General features: G+C 46.5%; 2 protein-coding genes across 3 annotated transcripts in view; both read left to right on the top strand.

Moving 5' to 3' along the window:
• The window catches only part of RBSN (rabenosyn, RAB effector), a 29,192-nt gene extending 24,811 nt beyond the window's left edge, over window positions 1–4,381 (top strand). For both annotated transcript variants that reach the window (XM_044252930.1, XM_044252931.1), the window contains one exon: window positions 492–4,381. In XM_044252930.1, coding sequence (XP_044108865.1) covers window positions 492–1,637 — 1,146 coding nt within the window. In that variant the 3' untranslated portion in view covers window positions 1,638–4,381. The remainder of the gene's footprint in view (window positions 1–491) is intronic.
• A 6,621-nt stretch (window positions 4,382–11,002) lies between these two features.
• Window positions 11,003–24,523, top strand: MRPS25 (mitochondrial ribosomal protein S25). The gene is made up of 4 exons (XM_044252929.1): window positions 11,003–11,258; window positions 16,572–16,678; window positions 23,376–23,463; window positions 24,162–24,523. The coding sequence occupies exons 1-4, from the start codon at window positions 11,125–11,127 to the stop codon at window positions 24,352–24,354; spliced, it is 522 nt and encodes a 173-aa protein (XP_044108864.1). The 5' UTR covers window positions 11,003–11,124; the 3' UTR covers window positions 24,355–24,523.
• Window positions 24,524–25,046: the final 523 nt, after the last annotated feature.

Raw genomic sequence — 25,046 nt, 5'->3', positions numbered from 1 at the left:
CTATTTGTCTTTCAGAGATTCTGGTGATTTTCTCTCATCCAGAATACCATGGAGGGCTGTCAGTTCTTCCTGTAGCACAGGTTGCAGAGGACCCAGACACCAGGGAGCTCTTTGTAGAATGCTCTGGAATGTGCAACACTAAGCAAAATAATGTGTACACTTAACATTGTGTGAGATTCTAGTGTAGGTGAGTAATATTAGACCTCAGAGTAAGTTTAAGACAAGCATACAGCCAGTGTATCTAAGATTGAGAAAATCTTATCCCTTAACTTACTGTCACCAATTTATTTTTGAAAATCTGGTTCTGTCCCTTCTTTCCTCTAAAAAACAAAAAGTGTGATTTGACTTAGCAGTTGGGTACCATAGTCCACAGGTGGGCATTTTGGAGTCTCATCACCCCAGGGACAGCAGAACCGTAGGAGTGGCTGATCGTGTGGCTTCTATTGGCCTGGTGACTGTGTTTCTTCTCTTTGGCTTTGTTGTCTCCCCAGGTTGACCTGGAATCCCAGCGACGGTTTGAGGAAAGGCAGAATGACCTGGCGTCTCGTGCGGCCAATGGGGAGGTGGTGTCCCTTCGAGGGGGACCTGCCCCCCTGAGAAAGGCTGAGGGTTGGCTCCCACTGTCAGGAAGTCAGGGGCAGAGTGAAGACTCAGACCCCCTTCTCCAGCAGATCCACAACATCACATCATTTATTAGACAGGCCAAGGCTGCTGGGCGGACGGACGAAGTACGCACACTGCAGGAGAATCTGCGGCAGCTGCAGGATGAGTATGACCAGCAGCAGACAGAGAAGGCCATTGAGCTGTCCCGGAGGCAGGCTGAGGAGGAGGACCTGCAGCGGGAACAGCTGCAGAGGCTTTGTGAACGGGAGTGGGAACGAGAGAGAGAGCAGTTCCGGGCTGCGTCCCTACACACACGGACTCGGTCCCTGGACTTCCGAGAAATCAGGCCTTTTCAGCTGGAGCCTAGCAGGGAGCCTCCTACCCACCTTGCTTATGCTTTGGATCTAGGCTCTTCCTCGGTTCAGAGCAGTGCAGCCTTGGAGACCCCTTCGCCCATCACAGCTCTCGAGCCAGCCAGAGTGTGGTCTGGGCCTCCAGCCACCGGGCAGGAATCCTTCCCCCAGAGCATCATGTCACAGCAAAATGAGCTGGCCTCCCTGAACCCCTTCGAGGAGGAAGACCCCTCTAGCCCCACAGCAGAGGGCACTACCAGCCCTCCTGCTACAGAGCCTTCCTTTGGCCCTTCAGCCTACATCCTCAAAGAATACAATCCTTTTGAGGAGGAAGAAGAGGAGGGTGTAGCAGGGAATCCTTTCACTAACCCAGATGGTCCAGCACCCAATCCCTTCGATGAGGAAGATGAGGATCCCCACCAGAGGCCCTCAAGCCCTCCTGTTCCTGGCAACCCCTTTGAGGAAGGCACCTGTACCAACCCCTTTGAGATGGACAGTGACAGTGAGCCCGAGGGCGAGGAGCCCATAGAGGAGGAGCTCCTCCTCCAGCAGATTGATAACATCAAGGCGTACATTTTTGATGCCAAGCAGTGTGGCCGCCTGGATGAGGTGGAAGTGCTGACGGAGAACCTGAGGGAGCTGAAGCGCACCCTGGCCAAACAGAAGGGGGGCACCCACTGACCCCACTGACTGTGGGCAGGGCATCTTTGGGCCCAGGGACTGGCAGGAGCCTGTGGAGCAGGACGGGGCTGGTGGGCACGATGAGGGAGGAAGAAGGGGGACACCTAGGACGCACAGAGGTTAGGGCAGGGAATCTGCTGCTTCGTGCTATGCACTTGGAGGTTTTTTCCACTACAGTTGGATAATAAAGTAGAAACTTTCACACTTTTTGTTTTTTAGAGGAAGAATCAGCATTCATGTGCTGTATTTCCTGGGTTTTTTTCTAATTTTACTTTAAATTGGGTTTTCCCTTTAGAAGGGATTTTAAATTTTCATTACTGAGTGTAACTAAATGCAGTGTATCGGGGAGCCCTCGTGGGTCCATTTGCTCCTGCCTCGTCTTTGGTCTTTATGCAGTATTACAGGGCACTTTCTTTAGCCAAGACAGACAAGATGGATTCCTTTAAACCTTGCTCTGGTCTGAGAGAAGTCTGTGCCCCTTAAGCTGTGGGTTCTTTCACCTGGGACTTCCTCTGCCCTGCTGGGTACATCCCACCTGTGCAGCAGAAGGGGGAGGTATTGCTATGAAGGTAGTTGTTGAGACCCAGGAGAGCCCAGCACCTCTTTTTAAGAGGGGGCGACAGGGTGATGTTCTACCAGGGCATTTCCCTGTCAGTTAAAGTCCTTGATTGTCTCTTTCAGGAAGTTAAACTTCGGTGCCAGGGTTATCACTGGGTCTGACCATGGTCTGTTTAGAAAATAGGAGTGGTGAACTTTTCAGTTGATGGAGGCAGTAGTACTAGGGAGAAGAGTGTCTACCCAGATGTTTCTCTTAATGACTGATGGAACAGTTGTCTGTCCCTGGAGAAACCTTCCTCTAGAACTTTGATGAAATTACTCTGACTTGGGCTTTTTCAGAGGGCCCAGTCTGTACTTTAGGATTAGTAATCATGAAGCTTTTGTGGAACATTGCCAGGAGAGTGGAGGCTTCCCTGAGTCAGAAGATAAAACGATTTTCAGGGCTAGTTGATCAGCCTTCTTCCCTTTTGGTTCACCCTGTGCTGACCTGGGGCACCAGTGAGGTTTTTCCTACCAATATTTAGTATTAAGAAATCAAAGTGTTTGAAGAGGCACAACCCAGGAACATTCCAGTAGCACCACACCACTTGAACTCTTCATCAGTTAAGGGCAGAAAGGGAAATTGCTCATTTAGCTCTGGTGCTTTGGTTTACATAATCCTTAACTAATGTCTGACATCATGATACTCAAGTGTGCTCAGCTCTAGGTAGAGTTCCTGCGATTATGCTTTTTGATTAAAGAACAATAACTGACCACTAGTCACTTTATACAGCTTAACTAACTATGGGTCATACTTTGATTACTGGTGTGAAGGTTGAGATTCATTTTGTTACCTTCCGGAAAGACCCCTGTTGGTCTTGAGAACGTTAGAAGAACTGTGATGTAAAGGTAGTCTGTATTTTTGTTGACACTATTCACGTTTCTTTGGCATTTGTTGGATCTTTGGGCTGAATGAAAAGATCCTGCATAGGGGTGCGGGAATGGGATATGGGTGGAGGGTGTGTGGAGGACCCTTTGCATTGGGGTTCTGTTCACAAAGGAATGTGAGTGGATACTAATGTCAACCAAGTTCCCAGCCTTGCTGATTGTTGTGTTTGGGAATTTGACAACCAGGTATCTAAAGTTTTGCCTGGTACAGGCAACTTTCTTCCTTCTCATGCCCTTCCTGCTGTCATTATGGAGGGTTTCATGGATGGCTGGTATGCTTCCTGCTGCTAGTCTGTCATTGCTCTCTGATCAAAGAGGATGACGCTCTCTGCACCAAAAAGCAGGTAGTTCTGGAAGCTAAACGCTGCTTTCCATCATAATTACTTTTCTTGTGAGAATATATCTCTTCATTAGCTAGTGATTTCTATTCAGACTAGTTTTCTGAACATACCCTTTTCCTGAAATCAACCCAGGTAGTAATCTGTAAGTAACTAAGAGCATTAAGAACCACACTTACAAGAAACTTTATTTTTAAACTTAAAAAAAAAAAAACACTGAATATACTAAACCAAACTAAAACCTTCTGATGTGATTGAATTCTTCCATGAATTCTTCCATTTAATTCTTCCATGGCTGTATTCTCCTATAATCATAGAGCTGACAGGAATTAGAATTCTCTATCCCTAACGTTTCCCAGAATTCACACAAGCACAAAGTTGGATTTACAGAGATGGGTTATCATTAGCGTAGATAGAGATGGCCTATGAATTGCAACCACAGCTTCAAGTGCTTACCTCATGTGACTGTTTCACTCTTCCTGCAGTCCTTTGAGGCAAACAGGCATTGGCAGCTCTCCCTAGACCTCAGATCATGTATAGAATGTATGGAAGAGACTTTGGGAATTCAGGCATCAGATGAAGTTGGCTTTTCTTTTTTATGCCTTGTTTGTATTTTTCCATGTCTAATACACTAAGGACACTTACTCATTGTACTTGCAGTTCAATGTGTCTTTGCTGTTCAGATACTAAAGTGTACTTCTGAGTCATCATGTACCAGGTGGTGGGGTGGACATACATTGGCGTAATTAGGCCTTGGGACTCAAAGAGAAGCTGGTCTCTATCAGGTCACAGACTATGGTAGCAGTTTGTCAGATTGTCATTTGACAATGACAGCTTGAGGGTCATTGTTTGCATGCACTACTCTGGGGCCTTGTATTGGAACCTTTTTAAAAAAATAAAAAAATAAACTAACAAATGTTAGTGGTTGGGTGTATATGTGTATATGTGCACGTGTGTTGGAAGTGAGAATTACCAAATAACATCTCTGTTCCTGCCTCTTGATCATCATCTGAATATCAGAAGATAGCCCCAGCTCCTGTGTTAACTGTTAACCAGAGGTTAAGGCCTCTGGACAAAAGGTCACTAGCCTCTTAATGTGGTAAATGAGGGTTCCAGTTCTGCCCTTATCCCTAGTTATTCCTGCACTGTTGATCAGATGAATTGTTTCATACAAGAATAGTGCGAGACCTACAATCTCATCAACCTCATTTCAAGCTAGAAGAAACTAAGTCTCAGAGAGGTTGAGGAATCTTATGGCTGCCATTTGTGCCAGGCACTGTGCTAGCTTTTTCACATACTCCCCCTTTAGCTCACCAGCAGGCCAGTGCAGCAGTTACTCAGGTATTTAGTTGGCAGGTACACAGGTTGAGAGAGGTTAGCCTGGCTGGAGGTTACACAGCCAGTCAGTGGTAGAATAAGGATTTAAAGCCTGGGCTGCCTGAGTCTCTGCTCTAAGTTGCAAGAAGGGTTCCACCTGGGTCAGGCAGTGGGCGTGCCCTAGCACTGTGGCCTGTGTTTTATATGGACACTCATGTTTCTAATGTGGGAAGGGACATTTCAGAAGTGCCTTTTGTGGACTTTAAGATCAAACCCTCTCTGAGGGCCTGAAACTCTTCAGGAACTCAGCATAGTTTTTAAAATACTTCAGAAAGTGGGGCGCCTGGGAGGCTCAGAGTAGGTTAAGCCTCTGCCTTCGGCTCAGGTCATGATCTCAGGGTCCTGGGATCGAGCCCTGCCTCTGGCTCTCTGCTCGGCCAGAACCTGCTTCCCCCTCTCTGCCTGCCTGCTTGTGATCTCTCACTCTCTCTCTCTGTCAAATAAATAAATAAAATCTTTAAAATAAAATACTTAAGAAAGGGGGAAATAAACACCCCACTTCTGAAAGGACTTCTGGTTTCAGCTCAGGCAGCAAGGAGTTTTGAAGTTGTTACTCCTGCCCTTACATCAAGAGAAAGGTGGACAAACAAAATCAATGACTGTCCTTCAATGCATCAGAGTGCTTGAGTGCCGGGCAAACTGCTGCCTTGAAATCTGGAGAGTCCCCTGGAGCAGAAGCCACTGGAGCCAGAGCTGGTAGGAACACTGATGGAATGTGGGAGGCTGAGTGTTGATTAGCATCTGAGTAAGGAACTCTTGGGGGCCACAGCCCAAGGGACACCACACACCTTTATGGTTTACCTCCAGGAACCCCACCTGTTTTTCACAGCTTATTGCTGAGAAAGATTCCCTGGTGGCTCTAGCAGGGGAAGGGGAAGAGTAATCTTCGTAAAATAAACTCTGAGTATTCCTCAGGGAAAAGATTTTACAAGAGTCTAATCCTACCCAGGGAAGGGTGTTTCTCCCACTCCACTCCCTCTAGCCTTTCCATCTCATCTAAGTGGGGGAGAGGTAAGAGAAAACTTGTTTTTATATATTCCACGACTCAGCTTTTTTTTTTTTTTTTTTCTTTTAAAGATTTGTTTACTTGGGACGCCTGGGTGGCTCAGTTAGTTAAGCGGCTGCCTTCGGCTCAGGTCATGATCCCAGCGTCCTGGGATCGAGTCCCACATCGGGCTCCTTGCTTGGCAGGGAGCCTGCTTCTCCCTCTGCCTCTGCCTGCCTCTCTGTCTGCCTGTGCTCTCTCTCTCCCTCTCTCTCTCTCTGACAAATAAATAAATAAAATCTTTAAAAAAAAAATAAAGATTTGTTTACTTTAGAGTGGGGAAGGGGGAGAGGGAGGGGGAGTCTCAAGCAGACTCTGCATGGAGCATGGAGCCTGATGTAGAGCTCAGTCTCACCCTGAGACTGCCTCTGAGATCACAACCTGAGCTGAAACCAACAGTGGGACGCTTAACTGACGGCACCACCTAGACGCCCAACTCACACATATTGGCACTAAATGTTTGTGTTTTTTTTCCCCACACCAATTCTTTGACATGATCTGGGTGTCCTACAAATTCAACTCTGTTCCTACACTATTTATCTGGAGTTAGCATCTGATCCCACACATGAAGGGCTCCACGCCACAAGACAGCCCCCTATACTTCGGATGCTAATGACAAGTCTAAGTCTCTGGTACTTCGAGCTGACAGGCTATAAGTCAGGGTTCCTACAAGCCTCTCCTTGAGTTTGATAATTTGCTATAATGGCTTGCTAGATTACTGGTTAATTATAAAAGAATACAGTTGAGGAACAACCAGATGGAAGAGACGTGTAGGCGATATGGAATAAGGGGCATAGAGCTTCCATGCCCTCTGTGGGCACACGACTCTCCCTGAACTATCACTGAGGTATTCCTCCACCTACAAGCTCTCCCAACTCCTTTGGTTAGGGTATTTTTTTAAAAAAAGATTTTATTTATTTGACAGAGATTACAAGTAGGCAGAGGAGCATGCAGAGAGAGAGGAGGAGAGCGGGCTCCCTGCTGAGCAGAGAGCCCGATGCGGGGCTCGATCCCAGGACCCTGGGATCATGACCTGAGCTGAAAACAGGCTTTAACCCACTGAGCCACCCAGGTGCCCCTGATTAGGGTATTTTTTAATGGAGGCTTCATTACATAGACATGATTGATTAAAATTATTGACCATTAGTGATTGACTCAACCTCCAGCTCCTTTCCCCTCCCCAGAGATCAGAGGTTAGGGGGCTGGGGCTGAAAATTCCAACTAATCATCTGTGGCAACCAATCCCCCATCCTTAAGGGGTTTCCAAAAGTCCCCTCATTTGCATTAACTGGTGTGGGTAAAAGAGGCTTATTATGATAACCAAAATATACTCTTCATCTGTATCTCTCCAGAGCTATTTCAGGAACAGGGACAAAACCCAGTTATTATGACAAAAAAATGCTCCAGGAGACACCTGGATAGCTCAGTCAGTGGGGGATGTGACTCTTGACCCTGGGGTTGTGAGTTTCAGCCCCACATTGGGTATAGAGGTTACTTAAAAATAAAATCTTAGGGGCGCCTGGGTGGCTCAGTGGGTTAAGCCGCTGCCTTCGGCTCAGGTCATGATCTCAGGGTCCTGGGATCGAGTCCCGCATCGGGCTCTCTGCTCAGCAGGGAGCCTGCTTCCCTCTCTCTCTCTGCCTGCCTCTCCATCTACTTGTGATTTCTCTCTGTCAAATAAACACATAAAATCTGGGGCGCCTGGGTGGCTCAGCGGGTTAAGCTGCTGCCTTCGGCTCAGGTCATGGACTCGGAGTCCTGGGATCGAGCCCCGCGTCGGGCTCTCTGCTCAGCAGGGAGCCTGCTTCCTCCTCTCTCTCTGCCTGCTTGTGATTTCTCTCAATAAATCTCTCTCAAATAAATAAATAAATAAACATAAAATCTTTAAAAAAAAATAAAATAAAATCTTAAAAAAAGAAAAAAAAAGATGCTACTATATTATCATAAGGGAAATTACAAGGGTTTCAGGAGCCCTGGCCAGGAGTCAGGAACAAAGGCATATATATATACATGTATATGTATATGTATGCATATATATGTATATATATGCATACACACACGTGTATATATATATAAAAATTATAATGCCACACACAGTGAGATTAAGAAATACTTGTGAAGGTCACAGCCCAAAGACACGTCCACTAAATACTGAGAGTTCAGAAGATTATAGAATGCGGGGCACCGCCTGGGTAGCTCAGGTTTAACAATTAAACCTGTTAACTGGGGGCGCCTGGGTGGCTCAGTGGGTTAAGCCGCTGCCTTCGGCTCGGGTCATGATCCCAGGGTCCTGGGATCGAGCCCCGCATCGGGCTCTCTGCTCACCTGGGAGCCTGCTTCCTTCTCTCTCTCTCTCTGCCTGCTTGTGATCTCTCTCTGTCAAATAAATAAAAAAAAATAAAAAAAAAATTTAAACCTGTTAACTGTTTTAACCTCCGTTAAACAGGTGGCTCCGTTTAACCCCTTTTAACAGGGTTAAAGCCTCTGCCTTCAGCTCAGGTCATGATCCCAGGGTCCTGGGATCGAGCCCTGCTTCGGGCTCTCTAAGTGGGGACCCTCCTTCCCTTCCTCTCTCTCTGCCTGCCTCTCTGACTACTTGTGATCTCTGTCAAATAAATAAATAAAATCTTAAAAAAAAAAGATTATAGGATGCCCCCCCAACACCCACCTTACCATCACACCAACAGAGCTCCAGTGTAGCAGTGGATTATAGCTGGAAGAACTTCAAGACACACACTCTGAGGAGTAACATCTAGGGAAGACCAAAGTCAAGAGGCAAGGCAAAAAGACACTAGAGGAATTTGAAGCCTCTGGGCCTACAACAATAGCAAACATTAAATACAACTCAACTCCTAGCCAGATTAACATAAATCCTCATTCTAGAGTCTCATTTACCTAAGTTCCAGTTATTTGACACAGCCAATATTGTCTGGCCTTCAGCAAAAAATTACAAGCATGCTAAAAGGAAAAAAAACCACACACACAGTTTAATGAGACACAGCAAACATCAGAATTCTATGACACAGATGTTGGAATTATCAGACAGGACATTTAAAATAATTGATCAGGGGCACCTGGGTGGCTCAGTGGGTTAAGCCTCTGCCTTCAGTTTGGGTCATGATCTCAGGGTCCTGGGATTGAGCTCCGCATCAGGCTCTCTGCTCGGCAGGGAGCCTGCTTCTCCTTCTCTCTCTGCCTGCCTCTCTGCCTACTTATGATCTCTCTCTTTGTCCAATAAATAAATAAAATCTTAAAAAAAATAAAATAGGGCACCTGGGTGGCTCAGTGGGTTAAGCCGCTGCCTTCGGCTCAGGTCATGATCTCAGGGTCCTGAGATCGAGTCCCGCATCGGGCTCTCTGCTCAGCGGAGAGCCTGCTTCCTCCTCTCTCTCTCTGCCTGCCTCTCTGCCACCTTGTAATCTCTCTCTGTCAAATAAATAAATAAAATCTTAAAAAAAAATTGTAACAAATGAAGAATACCTTTAAAGGGCTCATTAGCTGGCTGAACACAACTGCAGAAAGAATCAGTGAGCTTGAAGATAGGTCAATACAAACTTCCCTAATGAAATGCTGAGAGAAAAAAGAATGAAAAACAAACCCAGTACAAAATATCCAAAAACAATATGACAATTTCAGAAGATGTATAACTGGAACACCAGAAGAAAAAAAGATGAAAGGAGAAGAAATATTGTTTTTTTAGAGATTTTATTTATCTGTTTGTCAGAGAGAGAGAGTGAAAGCTGGGGGAGCAGCAGGCAGAGGGAGAAGCAGACTCCCTGCTAAGCAAGGAGCCCAGTGCGGGACTCGATTCTAAGGACTCTGGAATCATGACCTGAGAAGGCAGATGCTTATCTGACTGAGCCACCCAGGTGACCGGAGAAGAAATATTTGAGGTAACAATGGCTGAGAACCTTCCAAAATTAATGACAGACCCAGGAAGCTCAGAGTAGGATCAATATCAAGTAGGATAAATAGAAAATATATACATACATATATATTTTTAAAGATTTATTTATTTGAGAGAAAATATGCATGGGGGAGGGCACAGGAAGAGGGAGAATCTCAAGCAGACTCCCCACTGAGCACCAAGCCCCATCCAGGGCTGGATCTCTGGACCCTGAGATGGTGACCTCAATCCAAACTGAGAAGCGGAGGCCACTCAGGCATCCCATCTGTATGTAGGTATATCTTATTCAAACTGTATAAACCAAAGACAGAGAAAATTTTGAAAGAAACCAGAAGAAAAAAAGTTTACAGAGAAAACAATGATAAGAATTATAGCTGACTACTCCTCAGGAACATGCAAAAAAAATTTAAAGTGTTTAGGGCACCTGGGTGGCTCCGTGGGTTAAGCCTCTGCCTTCCGCACAGGTCATGATCCCAGGGTCCTGGGATTGAGCCCTGCCTGCTTCCTCCTCTCTCTCTGCCTGCCTCTCTGCCTACTCTCTCCGTGATCTCTCTGTCAAATAAATAAATAAATTCTTTAATAAAGATATTTAAAGTGTTGAGAGAAAACCCCCACTCGCCTAGAAATCTATATCTGGCAAAATTATCCTTCAAAAGTGAAGGAGAAGTAAAAACTTTCTTAGATCAGTAAGCATACTTCAGAAATGCATCTCATTCACATTTTGCTTATGAACAAATTGTGGTCCAGAGCTGTTAAGTGGGTGAACCAGGAAAGGGTAGTTTCCAAACCTGTCTTTTTTTTTTTTCCCCTTTTGCAAATCACTTTTTGTAGTAAATGTTAGAAGTTGCGCACTTGAAACACTTCATTTTGAATCCGGAGAAGTTGAGAGAGAAAAATTGGCTTATTTGAGGTTGAAGAGCAAGTTAGTAGCCCACTTGGCAACTGAACGCAGCTCTCCTGATATATTTCCAACTGTAATTCTGTTGTTTGACCGACTTTAAGTCTATTTAGAAATATTTTTCCTTGCGAGGTGGGGGTGGTGACAGGCTAATTTACAGAGTGTGAAAAGCAAACGTTCCGGGAGGGTGTTTCAAACAGAAGATGTACAAGCAGCATCTCGGTCCCAAACCCTTAGCCGACGCTAGCCGGGACTACAAGTTCCAAGCCGCTTCGCGGCGCGTGCGCGCTGCCCGCCGGGAGGCGTCTCCTGTGCGTCTGCGCGGGAAGTGGAAACCACCGAGGAGTTGAAGCGGCGTGGGATTTGTCAGGCGGGCAGCGTCGGCTGCTTTGGGTCTCTCTTCGCCGCTAACCCCGCGGCCCGACCCGTTCGCCGCCATGCCCATGAAGGGCCGCTTCCCGATTCGCCGCACCCTCCAGTACCTGAGCCAGGGGGACGTGGTGTTCAAGGACTCAGTGAAGGTCATGACGGTGAACTACAACACGCACGGGGAGCTGGGCGAGGGTGCCAGGTCAGTGTGAGCCCTTCGAGGCCGTCCCCAGGCCGCGCGGACGTACCCTGCTCACTGTTAAGATGTGCTGGTAACGCTGAGACCTGGAGTGCTCTGGGTGCTACTTAATCCCGGGGCTGGCCTCCTGAGCTGGGTGCCATTGGCCCCATTTTACAGACGAGGAGACTGAGGAGCAAGCCGCTTGCTCCAGGTTTCACAGCGAGAAGAGGACAGCAGAGTCACGCTGTGCCAGCTGCAGTAGTGCCTGAGGTCGGAGAGCGGAGAACAAGGGCCCCCCACACCTCCCTCTACCTCCCTAGTGGAAGACTAGGCTAACTCGGGGAGGCCGGAGCCTCCTTAACTACCTGTGCCTGGCAGGCGAGTGGTGGGAAACAGCTGCGCACGTTCTGCTCTGAGGGGAACCAGGCCCACAGGCTACAGACCCTGTTTAGGTCCCAAGTCTTAACAAGTGCTGGCTTTGGGCGAGTTGGTCCTTCTCATTGTCCCAAACTGACATGATACCTATGTCCAGAAGTAACAGCTACTAGCACTTACCGAGCCCTGTGGTTCTGAATGTTTGTCTTGCATTGTCTCATTTGATGTTTGCAAAAGCCCCGTGGCTTTTCCTATTCTAGGGGTGAAGAAACGAACAGAGATGTTAGGTAACTTGCTTGTCCAAGGTACCACGCTGGCTAGTGAGTGGTTGTGAGTGGTAGCTCTGAAGGGGCTTCTCAGCTGCAGGACTGATCCCCCTCGTAATTGATTATGTCAGCTGTGTAGCCCCCCGCCTCCCAACTCCTTGAGGTGGTTTTTCAGCCTGGAGCAGAGTGAGAACTCCTTAAATGGAAGCTTAGAAAAGTTTGAATTGAACCTTGAGGCAGCAGCAGTAATGTGGGCTTCTCAGGTATTAATTATAAATGTACTGTGTGCCTACTGAATGCTTGGTCCCATGCTTTGAGCTGTGAATTCAACAGTGCCTGCCTAAGAAGAAAGTCTTGTCCTTCAGAAGCTTTGGGACTGGATATATGGGGTGGATCAAAATGGAACAGGGAAAGTCCTCCCTATAGGGTATGGTCCCCCATGGTGAGGGGCCTTTGCTGCACAGCTCTTCAGGATAGCCGGAAGCTACCTCCTAGCCATCTGTTGTCCACAGGTGAAGCCAAAAACTTGTACCTGCTTGCATGGGATCAGATGGGTTGATGGCTTCTGGAAGACCTGGTTCTAGGGTTGAATGGGCATCCATATACGCCTTCATAACTCACTGCGTGTCCCATCCTCCCACACTAGGAGTCAGCAGAGGTGGGGCAGTACCAGGGACCCGCACAGATTGGGAAAATGTGCCGCCGCAAGGGGCCATTCACTGCTTGGCTAGGGCTTAGTCATGGGCCCCATGGAGAATTTCTGACTTGTCAAGAAGTCAGAAATTCAGATTTTTATATAGATCTCTGATTTTTAAAATGATTAGTTGATCAGAATAAGCCTGCAGGCCTTATACTTGGCAGTTCAAGTATTTTAAAATGCTGTAGGTAGGGGCTCCTGGGTGGCTCAGTGGGTTAAGCCGCTGCCTTTGGCTCAGGTCATGATCTCAGGGTCCTGGGATCGAGTCCCGCATCAGGCTCTCTGCTCAGCAGGAAGCCTGCTTCCTCCTCTCTCTGCCTGCCTCTCTGTCTACTTGTGATCTCTCTCTCTGTCAAATAAATAAAATCTTAAAAAAAAATAATGCTGTAGGTAAATAAGAGCCCAACAGCCATTTTGTGCTTCATTGTTCCAAATGGTAAAGCCTTGTCTGTCCCACCTGTATATGCCCTTGTGGATTTTGTGCCTTTTTGTTTGAGTCTGCCTGACTTGCCCTTTCCAGCCCCACCGGCCTTTGCTTGTTCATGTACCCTGAGTATGTCAGCTCTCCCTTCCTCGATCACCTCCATTCTAAGTACACCAGTATACAAGCCCAGGCCAGCCATAGTCTTGGGTGTCTGCTAGGTGTGTGGGGAGCTGCCTTAGTGTCTGAGGGCTGGATCCCTGCTCACCTCTGCCAGATGTTCTTGCCTTTTGGGTGCAGTAAGGATCCCACCTATATCCTGAGGCCCAGATCCTGGGCCTCAGGATATAAAAGTAACTTCTTTCATTTACTGGTTTTGTGACTTAGGACAGTTTACTTAACTTTTCTGACCTGTTTGCTTGGTAATAAAACTAAGGGTTTTTGTGAGGATTCAAGTATTAAAATGCCTAAGGTGTCTGGCATGTACAGCAAGTGCTCAAGTAAAGGTTACCTGCCAGGGACGCCTGGGTGATTCAGTGGGTTAAAGCCTCTGCCTCGGCTCAGGTCATGATCCCAGGGTCCTGGGATCGAGCCCCGCATCAGGCTCTCTGCTCAGCGGGGAGCCTGCTTTCCCCTCTTTTCCCCTCTTTCTGCCTGCCTCTCTGCCTACTTGTGATCTCTGTCAAATAAATAAATAAAACCTTATAAATAAATACATAAATAAATAAAGGTTACCTGCCATTATCAACTTTGTTTCCATGTTTCACGAACCATTTACAAATTCCTCTCGAGGGGCACCTGGGTGGCTCATTTGGTTAAGTGTCCGACTGCTGATTTTGGCTCAGGTCATGAGATGAAGGCCCATGTTGGGCTTCATGATCAGCGGGGAGTCTCCTCGAGATTCTCTGTCCCTCTACCCCTCCTGACTGTGTGCTCTCTCTCTCTCAAGTAAATAAATGAATCTTTAAAAACAAAACACAAACAAAAATCCCTGTCAAGTTTTTGTCCTAGTGGCTCTAGGTGTGACCAGTTCCGGCATGGGTATGCCCTGGTTTCTTTGTATGATGTTGAGAGCCTCTGCTGTGGGCTGGGAATTGAGCGGAGGTGTCATAAGCTCAGGAAGGTAAATTCAGCTTTGGAGGTTCCAGCCTTGTGGGCTGTTGTGATGCAAGGCATATAGTAGGACCTTACCTCCATTGCCTGCCCTAGAGGCAGCAACTTTTACAACTCTAACCATTTCATTAGCGTTTCCCTTCCATAGTTAAACACCATACCAAATACTTGGAGAGTATCTTCCTAGCTTCAGGCTTTGTCTGTTGTCTTGCCACCATGGAAGATGAAAATTTAGCTCTTTCCCTACCATTGCCATTCCCCGGCCCAACACATGCATATTACTCCGCTCTTCATCCTCCCAGCATAGTCATTTCAGAATTTTGGCTAGAACAATATTCGATGTTTAAGTTAATACAACTTTGTGAACACTATACACAGTTGGACCAATTAGAGTACTATGATTATTTTTTCCTTTTTGTTTTCGCAAAGCTTTTTGTTTTTCTTGGAGTTAATCGTTGTCTTTGCTTTTGCTTTGTTTTGCTTGCAGGTTTTGTCCGGGTTATGGAAGTCTCCCTAAGTAAATGGTCACACAGTTGCCTTCTGTTGATTGTATCAATTCATCTTCTTAGAAGTGAATTACTAGCTCCACTATGGGGTGGTTGCCCTGCATGGCCAGCATCTTGGCATAAACATTGAGGCACAGAGCAGTAACTTGTCCTGGCTCAGACAGCTGAGAAGTGGTAAAGCTGGGTGACTGTGTTTCTGTTCCATGTATCACTCACACCCATCTGTCATCTGATGTGTAGGATAGGATGACAGCAGGAAGCAGAGGGCACATTTAAATTAAGATCATTTGGGGAGCCTTTAATTAAGGGACTATCTACAGAGGTATGGGCAAGCATGGGGATAAGGAACCGTGCAGGACCTCAGGTCTGGGCTTGCAGAAGTGAAGGGGAGAGAGCTGCCTAATAGGAGCCTGGGACTCCAGCAGGACATGTGTTGGGAAGAATACTTTGACTCTGCCCTCTCCTTCCAATCTTGTCAGCACTCACTGTTGGCCAAACCGAACATAGTCAGAGGTCAAGGAAGCCCACCTCATAGTTCATGTAGTTTAGCACTGAGGATGGAGAGGAGGTGGAGAGGGATCCAGAGGTGTAGTTGTGTCCTAATTAATCCTCTGTCAAAGGATGTCTTTGCATTAAGTGTAAAAATGTCTAAAAGCAGTGAAATCACTAAGTCAAGATCTATGCTTTCTATATTCTGCTAGTTCCAAATTGACCTCCGAAGAGGTTAAACCAATTCTTAAGGAATTTCCTGATCTTTATAACTTCTTTTTGTTTTTCAATCTTTAGCAATCTAACAGGTGGAAAAGAATCCTATTTTAACTTACACGACTATTGGGAAGGTATTGAGAATCTCTTCATGAGATGATAGGCTATTTGGGTTTCTGCCTATTTGTGGCTTTCTTGGTTGAATGGTAAAACTTAATTTTATTTTTAATATTTTGTTTATTTCTTTGACACACAGAGATCACAAGTAGGCAGAGAGGCAGGCAGAGAGAAAGGGGGAAGCAGGCTCCCTGCTGAACAGAGAGCCCGGTGTGGGGCTTGATCCCAGGACCCTGAGACCATTCCTGAGCTGAAGGCAGAGGCTTTAACCCACTGAGCCACCCAGGCGCCCCAGAACTTAATATATTTTTTAAAGATTTTACTTATTTATTTGAGAGAGAGAGAGTGTGTGTGCATTAGAGTGAGTGCTCGGGGGCAGAAGGGGAGGGAGAGAATCCCAAGCGGACTCTGTGCTGAGGTGGAGCCCAATGTGGGGCTCGATCCCATGACCCTGAGATCATGATGTGAGCCGAAATCACGAGTTGGACAGTTAACCGATTGAGCCACCCAGATGCCCCTGGATGTAAATCTTAATGATGTGTAAAACTTTATCAAAGGAATTAGCCTTTTTGTCTTATGTTACATTTTTCTTCTGGCTTGGCAAATGTTGATTTTGTTTCTGGTAAATTTTGCCATATAAGTTTTAAGGTGGTCCTATTTTATCTGTGTTTTAGACTTAAGTTTAAAGGTCTCCCTGCTCTTAGATTGCAAAAGTATTCTCCATGTTTGCTTTCATTTATTTTTAAATTACAGTACAATTTACATGAAGTATACAGCTTGATGAATTTCTGCTTAGGAGTGAAATACCCCTGTCTAAACAGCAACCAAGACCTGAGACCTTTCATACTTTTATGTTTACATTTATTTTTTTGCTCAGTGAGTTTTAAGTTAGTGTGCAGTGTGAGGTAGGGATACTGATGTTTCCCTCCCAAATGACAAGCCACAAGTCCTGACACCCACTGTTAGGAGAATATACTAATCAATTCCTGATGGATGCTTTCCTCAGCCTTTCGTGGGCCAGGGTCCCCTAAGAATTGGATGAACGTTCTGCCCTATCGCCCTCAAAACATACACAGGTGCACAGTATTGCAAGTTAACTCTGTTTCACAGGTTTAATTTTTTTCCCTTTCGCAGGAAGTTTGTGTTTTTCAACATACCTCAGATCCAGTACAAAAATCCTTGGGTCCAGATCATGATGTTTAAGAACATGACGCCGTCCCCCTTCCTGAGGTTCTATCTGGGTGAGTGTGGCCTCTGCTGAGGCTGGGACCGTCTTTCCTCCCATCCCTTCCTCCCACCATAGCGCTTGTGGGAGCTGAGATCCGAGCTTTTGCAAACGTCCCTTACTTCCATCACTGGCTTTGGACTGTGGCACACAGTGGCCACTGAGGTCTGGAGTCTTGCCCTGTTTCTCTAGCCCCATCTCCTATTGCCCCCATGTCTTAATACGTGCTTCACAGTGTAGGGCTGGTTTTTCCAAATAACCTTGCCACACTTTGGCAAGGTTTCGCTTTGCTGCCTTTGCTCTTGCTGGTCCCTCTGCTGGAAATCCCCTTGCTGTTTGCTTATTGATTGATTTTTAAAATCTTTCTGAGACTCCACTTGGGCACCACTTTTTCCAGGAAGCCCTCCCTGTCCCCTTCCATTGGCCCTTCTCTGTCTCCCCCAGCTGTCCACTCAGTGCTGGCCTTGGCCTCTTGAGCAGTGCCTGTATCTGTGTGTCCTCTCCAGAGCGCACACTTATACGATGCTCTCCTCCCACCAGCACAGGGCAAATGTTTGTTCGGTTCTGTTGGGCTCAGTGCCTGGAGGTCAGACCGGATGTTTGGCCCCGCTCTCTACTCAGTCACTGTGACCCTGAGCGAGTTATGTTCCCATTGCTTTGTTTCTCAGGGGAAGGGCCAACATCTGCCTTCCGTGGTTACAAGAACCAATTCAAGTGTAGTTTGGGAATCGCTTCAAGAAGCAGAATGATGTTGTTGTTAAATGTATTCGGCACGTATGTATGGAGTGGCCTCTGGGCCCAAGCCAGTGTCTGGGATGACAGGAGCCGTGGAGACGAAGGTCTCTGCCCTCTGTAGGGATGATATCCTAGCTGGAGGAGACAGAAGGGACAGGAAGCTTACCCAGGCAGGATGCCAGGGCGTAAGTGCTGTGAAGGAAACCTAGAGTGAGGCCAGGGGGATGAAGAGGATGGTGGTGTGGTAGCAGTTTTGCATATGTATTTTGTGTTTGCGTTTTACACAATTTCATTGAGGTACAATTTGCCCGTGATGAAACACACGGGTCTTCTGTGCATAAATTGATGAATTCTGACGATTGTTAGGTAGCTGTCTTCCCACTTCCCAAGTGATGATATAGAGCATCTCTGTGACTCCAGAAAGTCTGCGCGTGTGGCTTTCCAGAGAGTTCCCCCCTTCTGCCAGAGGAAGCCACTGTTCGGACTTCTCTTTAGATTTCTTTTGTTTCTGAACTTCCCGTGAATATTTTCGTGGTATATATTCTGTGGCATCTGGCCTTTACTCCTCCGGTTTTTGAGACTCATCTGTTACGTGTATAAGTGGGTGATTCATTTTTAGTGCCAAGAGGTGTAGGAAGAGACCAGTTTATTTGCCCATTCCCCCGTTGCTGACACTGGGGTTTTTGGTCGATGCCAAGGCAGAGTTACAAGTGGATTTATTGGCGATGAGGGGAGGGACGGGCAGGGCAAGTCTTCGGATGGCAGAGCAGGTCGGACATCTCTCGGAGAGGTAGGAGGAGGGAAGTCTGGCGGGAGGCGCCTCATGGTGGCGCAGGCCTGAGCCAGGCTGGGCCACCCCCTGCAGGACGTTCCCACTCCGTGCTGGGCCTAAACGTCCAGGCCCCAGACCTCAGGACTGGGCCAGCTGCTCCCCCCAGGAAGGCCTCTGTGGCTGTCGAGGGCCACTTCTGGCTTCTGGCTCCTCAGAGATAGCGTGCTTCATCATCTTCCTGCACCAGTTGTCCTGTGGACCTAGGGACTCTTGCCCTCGGGGCAGGGCTACAGGGCCCTCGGTTCAGTATGTAACGTTCTTAGACACTGCTGAGCTGCTGCTCCAATGAAGCGGGTCTCGCCCTGCAGTCAGCAGGGCCTGGGAGCCCTGGTGGCTCCCCTTCCTTGCCCACGGTTACCTGTGTGTCCCCTGCAGCTGCGTAACAAATTACCACAGACTTGGTGGCTTACAGTGACACACATTTCTTCCATTTCTGTAGAGGGCCGACATGGACAAAAATCAAGGTGTCAGCAGAGCCTTCCTTTGTGGAGGCTCGGGGACAAATTCATTTACATGGCTTTTCTAGCTCCTAGAGGCCACCCCCATTCTTTGGCTTGTGGCCCCTTCTTCCATCTTCAAGGACAGCAACATGGCCTGTCTGGCCAGCCTTCCATAGTCATGCGCCCCTTGCTTGGACTGCTACCAGGATCGGTTCTCCATGGGATTCATTTAGGCTGTGATCTGGGAGGATGATCCAGGAGAATGGGCCCAACGTCAGGCCTTAACTTGTCTCATGTCTGCATGGCTCCTTTTGCCACTAAGGTGACCTCATCACACATTCTGGGGGGATAGGACAGGGACATATTTTGGGGTCATTCTCTTTACCATGTTAATTATTTTTTTAAAAGAGCATGAGCAGGGTCGGGGTCGGGGGCAGGCGGAGGCACGGAGAGAATCTTAAGCAGGTTCCGTGCCCAGCATGGAGCCTGACATAGGGCTCGATCTCATGACTCTGAGATCATGACCTGAGCTGAAACTAAGAGTCCCATGCTTAACTGATATTTTAAAATTTAAACAAATATTTTAAATTGTAGCCTTTCATTGTTCATCAGTTTTAATTTGCATTTTCTCGTATCTTTTCATGTGCTTATTGGCCATTTGTAGATTTCTTTCAGAGTCTATTTGAATCTTTTATCCATTAAAAAAAAATGGGCTGTGTGTTTTCTTACTGAGTTCTTTCTTTATTCTGGGTGAGGTCATTTGACCAGATAGGTGCACTGTGACTCTTATCTTAGCCTTTGGCTTGCTTTTCCTGATAGGGTCTTTGGGAGAGCATGAGTTTCACCTGGAAAAACTCTAGCGTGTGTGTGTGTGTGTGTGTGTGTGTGTGTGTGTGTGTGTGTGTGTGTGTGTGTGTGTGTGTTTTGTTTTTATTTTTTTAATGGTTCCTGTGTGTGTGTGTGTGTGTGTTTTGTTTTTATTTTTTTAATGGTTCCTGCTTAGGGTCTTTGGGAGAGCATGAGTTTCACCTGGAAAAACTCTAGCGTGTGTGTGTGTGTGTGTGTGTGTGTGTGTGTGTGTTTTTTGTTTTTATTTTTTTAATGGTTCCTGTGTGTGTGTGTGTGTTTGTTTTGTTTTTATTTTTTTAATGGTTCCTGCTTTTTGTATCCAGGAGTCTGTGTGTGTGTGTGTGTGTGTTTTGTTTTTATTTTTTTAATGGTTCCTGCTTTTTGTATCCAGGAGTCTGCATCTACTCCGGGGGTGGGGGGGGGAAGCAAAGATTTTCTCCTCTGTTTCCTTTAGAAGTTTTATAGTTGTAGGTTTCATATTTGGGTCTCTGCTAGAAGCTGAGTTCTTTGTGGATTAAGTGTGCTAGGGACTGAGGCTTGTTTTTGGTTTTAGGTTTGGGATACTCAAGTGTTCTAGCACCATGTGGTGAATGACCCTTCCTTTCCCTAGTTTAGTTTCCTTGGCATTTTTATCAAAACTCAGTCGACTGTGAATGGGTAAGCAAAACTTGATATAGCCCCATTCAGTGTAATATTACCAGCCATGAAGAGGCACAAAGTCCCAGCAAATGGTACAACCCAGGTGAAACTTGAAAACATCAGCCAGGTGAGAGAAGGCAGACACAGAAGGCCACAGATAATATCATTTCATTTATATGAAATGTCTGGAATGGGCAGGTCCATAGGGATAGAAGTGGTTGTCGGGTTAGAGCTGGGGCGATGGGAGTAGGAAGTGATGGCTTAATGGGTGTAGGGTTTCTGTTTGGGGTAATGAGAAAGTTCTAGAATTAGATAATGGTGATTGCTGCACAGCACTGTGAAGGGAATAAAAACTACAGAGTAACACATTTTAAAATGGTTAAAATGTTAATTTTTGTTATGTGCATTTTATCATGCAGAAATATCACTTTATATTTCTGAGTCCATCCTCTCACTGATCTGTCTGTCTGTCCTTGTTGGGCTCATATCATACCGTCTTGGTTTGTGGCTTTATAGTAAGTCTTTAGGATTAGGTAGTTCTAAATCTAACTTTTTTTCCCCCAAAAATTACTTTGGCAATTTTATGTTCTTTGTTAAGTTCTTTATTATGTTCTTTGTTCTTTGTTATGTTCTTTATTAAGTTTTTAAAAAAGATCTATTTAATTATTAGAGAGAGAGAGTGTGTGAGGAGGTGGGAGGGGCCAAGGGAGAGAGAGAATCCCAGGAAGACTCCGCTCTGAGTACAGAGCCCAATGCAGGGCTCAATCTCAACAACCCAGAGATCGTGACCTGAGGTAAAATCAAGAATTGGACACTTACCTGATTGTGGCACCTAGGCACCCACATTTATAGATTAACTTTAAAAATCTGCTTGTCAGTTTCTAGAAAAAAGCTTGCTGGGATTTTTAAATTTTTTATTTTTAGTAGGCTCCATGCCCAATGTGGGGTTTGAACTCAGGACCCTGCAATCGAGGGTCACGTGCTCTCCTGACTGAGCTAGCCAGGCACCTTGCTTGCTGGGATTTTGATTGGAGTTACATTATAGATCATTTTGAGGAGAAACAGGCATTTTAACAATGTTGCATATGTTTTGTGACTACTGTGTAAAGTATTTAAAAAACAATTCATTTTCCAGTTGTTTGGTTACAGTTTTACAGAAGTCCAGCTAATTTTTGTGCGTGGGCCTTGTATTTTGCAGCCCTGTTAATAAAGTCACTTATTTCTGGTAGGTTTTATTTTCTAAATTCCTTAGGATTTTCAGTATACACAGTCATTCCATCTGCAAATATAGTTCTGTTTCCTTTCCAGTCTTTTTCTTTCTTTTTTCTGTGTATTCCCTAGCTAAAGTGGCTGTAATATTTTGCATTTCTACTGGTAGGAAAGTTCCAGTTACTCTGCATTTTTTTTTTTAAAAGATTTTATTTATTTATTTGACAGAGAGAGAGAGAGAGATCACAAGTAGGCAGAGAGAGGTGGAAGCAGGGTCCCCGCTGAGCAGAGCGCCCGATGTGGGACTTGATCCCAGAACCCTGAGATCATGACCTGAACCGAAGGCAGAGGTTTAACCCACTGAGCCACCCAGGTGCCCCGTTACTCTGTATTCTTACTGGCATTTGCATTACCCATTTAAAAAATTTTGAGCCACTCCAATATTTCCCTGTGTGTGTGTGTGTTTTTATTTATTTATTTATTTCACAGACAGAGATCCCAAGTAGGCAGAGAGGCAGGCAGAGAGAGAGGAAGGGAAGCAGGCTCCTTGCTGAGCAGAGAGCCCGATGTGGAGCTCCATCCCAGGACTCTGGGATCGTGACCTGAGCCAAAGGCAGAGGCTTTAACCCACTGAGCCACCCAGGTGCCCCCCCCTGTGGTTTTAATTTGCGTGTTCTTAATGACTAATGATGGATGAAGAGTATCTTTTTATGTGCTAATTATTAACTTAATTTTTGTTGTTAAATATTTTGTATTTTTAGTTGGATCGTCTTAAGGAGTTGTGAGAGTTCTTTATATAGTCGGGGTGCAAGTCCTTTATCAGGTATATGCATTACATTTTTTCCTAGTCCAAGCTTTTAGTATCTTTTTTTTTAAGTTTGTTTATTTTTAAGTCCTCTCTACACCCAATGTGGGGCCCAAAAGCACAACCCTGAGATCAAGAGTCGCATGTTTCACTGACTGAGCCAACCAGGTGACCCAGCTTTTAATATCTTTTGAAACACAAGTTTTACTTGAACTTTGATGAATTTTAATTTATCAAATTACTTCCTTAATGGACCATGTTTTTGATGTCATACCTAAATATCTTTGTGTAGAAGGCTATGAAGACTTCCTGTGTTCTCTTCTAAAAGTTTTATTGAAGTTTTAACTCATACATTTAAGTCTCTAATCCATTTTCAGGTTTGTTTGTTTTTTTTAAATGCTGTGAAGTAAAGGTATAAATTAATTCATTCCCTCGTTGAATTGTGTTGGCATCTTTGCTGACAGTTGGCCAAAAATACTGTTTTGTTCTGTTGCTCTTAGTACGTTCTTAGGCTAATACCAACACTGTCTTGTTGCTGTAGCTTATAAGAAATCTGAAATTGGAACATGGTCATCCTCTTATCTTCTTCTTTTTCAAAATTGTTCTGCCTACTTTGGGTCCTTTGCATGAATCTGAGACTTGACTTACCAGTTTCTACAAAACTACCTGCTAGGATTTTTATACAGATTGCACTGAATCCATGGCCTAGTTTGGGAAGAATTGTCATCTTAATGATACTGACTCTTCTATCATGAACATGGAAATGGAAAATTGCTTTCCATTAAAATTATTTCCATTAAGATAAATGCTTTATGGGGTGCCTGGGTGGCTCAGTTGGTTAAGTGTCTGCCTTCAGCTCAGGTTATCATCTCAGTCCTGGGATCGAGCCCTGTGTCAGGCTCCCTGCTCAACGGGGAGTCTGTGTCTCCCTCTCCCTCCGCCCATGCCTGCTTATGCATGTGCGTGCTCTCTCTCTCTCAAATAAGTAAAAGTAAGTAAATAGTGTGCTTTTACACATACCTCAGATTTGCTTATGTTTAAAGAAATATGGTGGAAAGGGTAGCATTATGGGTTAGAGAGACAAACATATTTATCTTGTGAAAATGCTTTACCACTATAAGCAAACCGGTCACCATGACTTGAGGCTGAGGAGTGTGCTGCCTAGTCCTTAGCATTTTTTGTCCCCTGTTCTTCCCATTTCCAGATTCTGGGGAGCAGGTACTTGTGGATGTGGAGACTAAGAGCAATAAGGAGATCGTGGAGCACATCAAAAAAATCTTGGGGAAGAACAAGTAAGTTGCTGGGGCTGACCTGGAGGGGAGCAAATGTCTCAGCACGGAATGAGGGAGGAAAACGGGCGTCAGGAGGGCACACACCAGCCAGAGTGCGCCGGCTGCAAAGGCCATTCCATCGGGCTTTGCTGCTCCCCAGATCCCCAGCTGTGTGGCTGTAAGTCATGGAGCCTATGTGAGCTCAACCTCCCTGCCTTGGGTCTTGGGTCAGAGACCTTCCTATGTCCTTAGCTCCATGGGAAGCTGAGGTGCTGTGGAGACACCTGCCTGGGCCGTTGCAGCCACCTGTTCTTTGGTATCTCTCCTTGGAGCTGGTGGGTGTCTAACCCCGGTATGTGTTAGTATTTGTCCTTTTTCTTTACATGGATGCAAAGAGGATAGGGAGGGAAGCCAAGAAAGTACGTTTTGGAGGAAGCACACAGAGGCCTTTGCAGGCCCTTTCCTCCTGACCTTGTGCTGACTCAGAGCTGGGGCTGCCTCTAGGCCGGAGGGAGGCTGACCACTGTCGTGTGGGCCCAGTGACTTGGGAGGCCCGGGGGGAGGGGTGATAGACCTTGGGGTTGAGGGGCGGGTTGAGAGGCACGGGAGAGCCAGGTCTCTCTGGCCGCTGACGGGGTGCACTTGGCCAAGAAGTCCCACGTTGCCTAGAGGCTCAGAGCGCTGTTCCACACCTAGTTGCTGTCTGTGCTCTTTGGCAGGGAAACCCTGGAGGAGGAGGAGCAGGAGAAAAAGCAGCTTTCTCACCCAGCCCACTTTGGGCCCCGGAAGTACTGCCTGCGGGAGTGTATCTGCGAGGTGGAAGGGCAAGTCCCCTGCCCAGGCCTGGTACCATTACCCAAGGAGCTGACAGGGAAGTACAAAGCAATGCTGAAGGCCAGCACCCAGGACTGAGGCCCCAGGCCACACCCAGGGAAGCCCCTGGTTCTGTCCCTGGAGGGACTCTGAAAAAACTCTTTGCCATAAGATGATCCCCTTCACACACCTGTGTGAAAGGACATGGGAGGGTCGGGGGAGTATCTCCGCTCTACCAGGTCAATAAAAGGCTTCCTCGTTTCCAGCACGGTGGTGTGTGTCTGGTCCGATGAGCACGGGAGAAAGGCCTGCATGGGGATGGGGAAGGTCTAAGGCCACAGCCCGCCGACATCACTGTGTTGGTCCTGCTGCCCCTTCCTGGTTCCTGTTGGCTTTGATTCTTCTTCTAGGCCCTGCTCAGGAGAGTCAGGAGCTGCTGGGGTTGGATCTGGTAGGATCTGGCTGGAGCTAGGTGGTTCACAGTGTAAATCCCTTCCACTCAGGCTCTTTGGGCTTTTTCAGAAATCCCAGGGCGAGCCTTACATCAGCGCTCACCTTTTAAACTGAAGCCAACCCACTTTCCTCCCAAGAGGCCTGGCTGCCAGTGGCATAGGAGGCCCCGTGACGGGCACAGATGAGACCAGATGCTGCCTCTCCCCAGCCCTGGGGCCCACTCACAGGTAGGTTTGCAGACCATGGAGGGGTAAAGGCGAAGGGGCTGGCTGGTTGAGACTTTGGGGCCCTGCTCTGAGGGCTGGGGTTGGAAGCTGCCTCCATCTGCCCTCTTGCTC

The sequence above is a fragment of the Neovison vison genome, chromosome 6 (assembly GCF_020171115.1).
Source record: "Neovison vison isolate M4711 chromosome 6, ASM_NN_V1, whole genome shotgun sequence".
Lineage (NCBI taxonomy): Eukaryota > Metazoa > Chordata > Mammalia > Carnivora > Mustelidae > Neogale > Neogale vison.
Note: the sequence above shows the minus strand (reverse complement) of the source record. Positions and strands in the feature narration are given on the sequence as shown.

What these genes read in the sequence shown, in the direction of transcription:
- MRPS25 (XM_044252929.1), top strand. Translation starts at nt 11,125, where the DNA reads ATGCCCATGAAGGGCCGCTTCCCGATTCGCCGCACCCTCCAGTACCTG. An exon ending in CTTCCTGAGGTTCTATCTGG is followed by an intron (nt 16,679 to 23,375) that starts GTGAGTGTGGCC and finishes TCCCATTTCCAG; the next exon opens with ATTCTGGGGAGCAGGTACTT. An exon ending in AAAATCTTGGGGAAGAACAA is followed by an intron (nt 23,464 to 24,161) that starts GTAAGTTGCTGG and finishes GCTCTTTGGCAG; the next exon opens with GGAAACCCTGGAGGAGGAGG.